This window comes from Nuphar pumila, chromosome 1 (genome assembly GCF_984573655.1).
Source record: "Nuphar pumila chromosome 1, dmNupPumi1.hap1.1, whole genome shotgun sequence".
Lineage (NCBI taxonomy): Eukaryota > Viridiplantae > Streptophyta > Magnoliopsida > Nymphaeales > Nymphaeaceae > Nuphar > Nuphar pumila.
The window spans coordinates 15,767,160-15,772,383 of NC_143249.1; the positions used below are offsets into that span (position 1 = coordinate 15,767,160).

Below are 5,224 nucleotides of genomic sequence, written 5' to 3' on the forward strand. Positions count from 1 at the left end.
CCTTGTAGACTTTTAGGATTTGCTTTTGATTTATTAGGAGGAAGAAGGCCCCCTGTTCTCGCTTTATCCGGTTCTTTGAGTTCAAGCTCCGATGGGAAACCAAGTAGAATCGGTTTCAGACCTGGATCGATTTTCACAACAATTCGGAGAATGGGCCGATTCAGGATGGAATAGAATCGAGCTGAATCTGTCAATTATAATTTTTAACATTTAGGAAAATCATAAAAATAAAAATATGAAGCAAAAGGGCTGATTCATCCTCTATAGTCTATTCTGCCTAATTCGGGTTGAATCGGCTGATATTTGAGGTGATCCCGAATCGGTTTCAGTTCTGCTTAACATTTGTTTTCGTTCCAAATTGCCAAATGACAGCGATATACTTATCCTGTTTGCAAGTCGCCTGTATTCTCAAAACAATGGGATTTTTTCAGCAGACAGTGTATCAGAAACAAGATATTTTCAAAATATACGTCTTAGCTTTCTATCGTTATCTTAATATCTAATATCTGTTTTTTTTTTTTCAAATACCCCCAAACTGCCCCTAATTTATAATTCAAGGGCACACCAAACTTTTCAGAATTTGGAAATGCCCACCAAAGTTTTTACATGGGTTAATCAAAAGAACATAAGATTGATCTTGGGTTAACCTAATTCATATTTTGAAGTTGCTGTTTTATTCTTGTAACTGGGAAAATAAAACTATTAGTTTGCCCTTATTTTAGAAATACGAAGAAAGTAAGTTTGACAGTTTGTAGGGTTATGTAAAAAGTTTATTGACTAAAATGACATTTGAACCCTTGGCCTCTCCGATTAAAAACAAGACACTAACTACTACACGAGAAAATTCATTGTTGATTGTTTAAAAAACATTATATAAAGCTTAAATTTCAATAAGCTAATCAACCCAACAAATAGCATAACTGAGTCTGTTTTGGTTCCTCGATAACTTACCTGATAAATATCTAAACCGATTAACTAAATGCATTTTCATTTAATCCCAAAGTCAATATGGTTATAGTTGACAAAAGTTTTACTATTTCAAGAATCAAAATCAATTAGCTATTGTCATGACTATGTCAGCTCTAAGTGCAACTAGGTCTGTTTGGTTTCTCAATAGTTGACCCAATAAATATCCAAACCGAAACTAAATGCATTTTCATTTGACCCACAACCCAATCTAGTTATAGTTAACAAAAGTTTTATATTTTAAGAATCACGATCAATTAATTATTGCCATGATGTTGTCTATGCAAACTCTAAGCGTAACTGAGTATATTTGGTTGCTCAAGAGAGAGAGAGAGACTTGTGATAAGTGAAAAAAAAATGTTTCTCACAAATTAGGCTTTCTCATGTGGCAAGACATATGGGAGCATGATCATTTAAAAAAAAATTATAACTGAATTAATTAGAGGTAATTAAATCAGGATCATTTGATTAACCTAGGTAAAAACCCTGGTGAGCCTTTGCAAACTCTGAAAGGTTTGGTGTGGGCATAAAATAGGCTGAAACGTTTAGAGGGTTTGTGAAAATTTTTCCTTTAAAATTTCTGTGTATAGAGTACTAATACCTAAGGCAAAACCGTGCATGTTGAAAATCAAATCAACAATTGCTAGCCTGCTCTATGCGCCGTTGCACTATAAAAATGTTAATTAGGGCGACTAAAATGTATGATGAATTATTTCTGTCATAAATGGATTAGTTAGAAAAAAACTAGTAGTCGCTAAAAGTTGAATTAGCGACGAAAACATTTCATCACAAATTCGTGATGAAAACCTTCTGTCTCAAACTCGATCACAAATTAGCGACCAAATTTTTCCCCCTCTCCTGTTTGATAGAAAAAAAAAGGCGTGCAAAATTCTCTCTCTCACGACCCCTCCTCCTCCGTCCAGCAGAAGTGCGCTCGATCGGAAGAACTCCCGACCCCTTGCCCGTCCTTTTCTCCTTCATCCCCTTTTTTGTTTCCTTCTACTTTGGATTCTTTCGGTTTTCATCTGAGGTGGCCGTAGCGAATTCCCTCTGGTCATTTTCTGACCCTAATAAATTTTTTTTTTGTTCCCTAACTGTAAATTTCCCCCCTTTTTACCTTTTCTGGTGCTTTGCCCTAACCGTAATTTTTCAGTACCATGTTCAAAGGATGGTGGAGGTGGTGGTTGGGATAGCACTGGCGGCTGGGGCAGCGGCGGTGGTGTGTGGGAACCCATAGGTTCGAAAAGTCTCTCAGCTCCACCGGGTTCAGGCCCTGATGTTGGCAATGAAGGTTGGGAGGCTACCAAAAAGATGGGCACATTGACTGTTACAGATCTGGCATAAGACGTGCCGAATGGTGGGAATAGTTTGTCAACTGGCAGCGGTGGAGGCGATGGTGCTGGTGCTGGTGGGTGGGGTGGAGGTGGAAGTGGTGGAAGATGGGCTGGTGATCCTGATGTGCCTGGTGGATGGTAAACGTGATGGATTTGGTAACTTCTCTCTTCCCTGTTCCTTGTCAAACATGCTATGTGTTTTGGCTGAAAAATCCATTTTGCATAAGCCGGAGGCTTACCCATGAAGTTGAATGATGGTTGTACGACTCCTACTATATTGTAGGACAAGCCTTTGCCGTTCATCATGTGCTTCTGGATGCATCTTTTGAGATTTTCCTCTTTGTTCATATGGAAAATTTTCAATTTTTGTCCCCTTTGGTAAATGTTGCACTCCCCTGCTTGAAATGTAAATGATCAGCTTTGGGATAATGTATTATTGTAGCTTGTTCCTTTAACGGGTGCTTGAATACTTGTAATCCGATATAACAAAGAATGCTACAAAGTAGACTTTCCTCTCGCTCTCGCTCTTTTGTTCACAGTAAACAGATTGTGCAGATCGCATCTTTATGGCATCTTTATGGTCAGGTTCAGAAAACATTCAATACCAACAATATTCTCAGTGTTTCTATGAGGGCATGCTTTGGAACATAGTGCTGAAAAAGCATGTTTGGAGTTCACACTTTTGTCTCTGCACCTTTGAACGTGAGACATGATGCCTGTTGACTTTCTTTTGTTCCTCAGATCTATTTACATCTATTTCACTGCCTGCAATTTTTAGAGGCAATAAATTTTATTCTCACCATCTTTTTTTGTGGGTAGTAGATCCAACTTGGAGCTCATGTACAATTGATTCTGTGAAATTGGTGAGATGATCGTCATGTTTCAAAGTAATTGGAACATGGTTTCCAGCATTAAAGTCGGATTTTTATCCTTGTTTCTGCTCTCCCAGTAAACATTATTATTAGTTTTATTTTTTAACTAGTTTTATAGGCTGCCTTTGGTCTGGTAGGTTGCTAGATTCAAATTATATCTTTGTAGTGGGTAAAACCTTGGCCATGTGGAGGCTTATGGCCTCTTATTTTCATTGTTGGTATAAATTAGTGCTTTTCCAAATTCTTACAGATGAAAACAAGTTATTATTGTGAAGCTCATTCTTGGGCCAAATTACATTGTAGGGCACTTCAGCTTCTATTTTTAAGAATAATTTGAGCAATAGTACCTCGTACAAACCAAACAACTCCATGTTTGTTTCAATGAAGGATTTGGATTCTGCTTTTCATGGAGCTGGACAAAAGGCGTATCCTTATTGGAGTTTCCTTCACAAAGTTTCTGTTGTGTTTTATGCATGATTTTTATGACTTTTACATTTTAGCTTTCAGGGTCCACAGTTGGGCCCTGATGTTGACAAATAGGAGCAATTTCTGCTGCCTTAATTCTTACAGATTGCTTGCATGGTTAAATCAACCACCATTTTATGTTGTTGGACTAACCATTGCACTCGAATGAGTTATTGTTGAACTTATGTGGAATTAGCATCCTTTTTCTTTACCTTGTTGACGAAGTTGTTCAATCCATTTCTTTGCCCGGGTAAATGAATCCTACAAACAGGAAGTATAATACATCAATCCATTACTATCAAACTTGAACATAGAATTCATCAAATCATAATCAAATATCTCTTGTTTGGCCCTGTCCTTTACAACTGATTCATAACACCTACCAGGTCTTTCCTTGACGTCTCAATAATGATTTTAAACTGTCAGGATCAAGTGAAGAATCTCTTTCCAAATATTCCATTATACAGCCTGGTTGCGCCCATCACAATATTCCTACCTTCATGATCTCGAATGGTGAGATCAATCTTCCATTTACTATCTCTCCAACTATTGTTATATATTCACCTTAATCCATCTTTGCGTTGGTGGGTCCCATCTATCTGCATTAAGCCATTTACTCTTAGGGTGATACCAATTCTTGCAGTTCTACAAAATGTTGTGTCTGGACTTCAACACATCAACAGTAGCATGTTCCATATTCAATATTATAAAAATGATGGAGAAGTTTGTGGCGTTGCTTGATTTTCAGCATGTTATTTTCTTTGTACTTGCTAGTGGCTGTTGATCTACAGTGATGCAAACAAATAAAAAAAATTACTTTTCTTCCTGTTACCTTATTTTATAACACTACTTTGTTTTCAGGATAATGATCCTACTCTGAGAAGTAGGACCAAAAAGAGTGATGCTCGTGAGATGCAGACATTCTACCTGCAGTACTACAAAAAGTATATTGAAGCATTAGAAACTGCTGATAAAACTGACCGGTAGGATATTTTGTTTTATGCTTTTTTATCTCTTTACTAATGCTTAATATGTATCTCTTGTAGTCCTTTTTGTTCAGGTGGCAATGAACTTATTAATTTTTGTCTTTAATTTTTTGGCAATGTCCAGGGCACAACTTACAAAGGCATACCAAACTGCTGTTGTTCTTTTTGAGGTTTTGAAGGCTGTGAATCAGACACAATCTGTTGAAATGGATCATGAGGTAACACAATCTGTTGAAATGGATCATGAGGTAAAGCACAAAAACATGCTTTATGAATTTCTTCTTGTTTCTTTCTTCATTAACTTAATGTGTTTGTAATGTCTCAAATCAAAAGGAACACTTGATTTTGTTGCTTGCTAATGTTCATATCCGGCAAATCCCGAAGCCTGACAATCAACCCAAGGTTTATAATACATAAATATACACATAAAAACACATACACAGTGAAAAACATACACAGGCACACCTTTGGGTCTTAATATTGTTCATGATCATTTGTGCTTTTCTGTTTTTGTTGAATGTTTATGGGGGCTTAGTTGGATGATGAGGTCATAAATGAAGTTATGAAGAAACTATTTAAAAACTACAAGAAGTAGCCTTTA

The 5,224-nt window shown here is 36.8% G+C and overlaps 1 protein-coding gene across 1 annotated transcript; it reads left to right on the top strand.

Moving 5' to 3' along the window:
- Positions 1-2,198: 2,198 nt before the first annotated feature.
- LOC149848111 (callose synthase 3-like) lies at positions 2,199-4,982 on the top strand. The gene is made up of 3 exons (XM_090019839.1): positions 2,199-2,456; positions 4,499-4,620; positions 4,748-4,982. The coding sequence occupies exons 1-3, from the start codon at positions 2,436-2,438 to the stop codon at positions 4,938-4,940; spliced, it is 336 nt and encodes a 111-aa protein (XP_089875965.1). The 5' UTR covers positions 2,199-2,435; the 3' UTR covers positions 4,941-4,982.
- The last annotated feature ends 242 nt before the right edge of the window (positions 4,983-5,224 follow it).

Excerpts from the sequence above, each read along its gene's own strand:
- LOC149848111 (XM_090019839.1), top strand. The coding sequence starts at position 2,436 with ATGGTAAACGTGATGGATTTG. Across the intron at positions 2,457-4,498 it reads TGGTAAACGTGATGGATTTG|GATAATGATCCTACTCTGAG; the intron begins GTAACTTCTCTC and ends CTTTGTTTTCAG. Across the intron at positions 4,621-4,747 it reads ACTGCTGATAAAACTGACCG|GGCACAACTTACAAAGGCAT; the intron begins GTAGGATATTTT and ends GGCAATGTCCAG.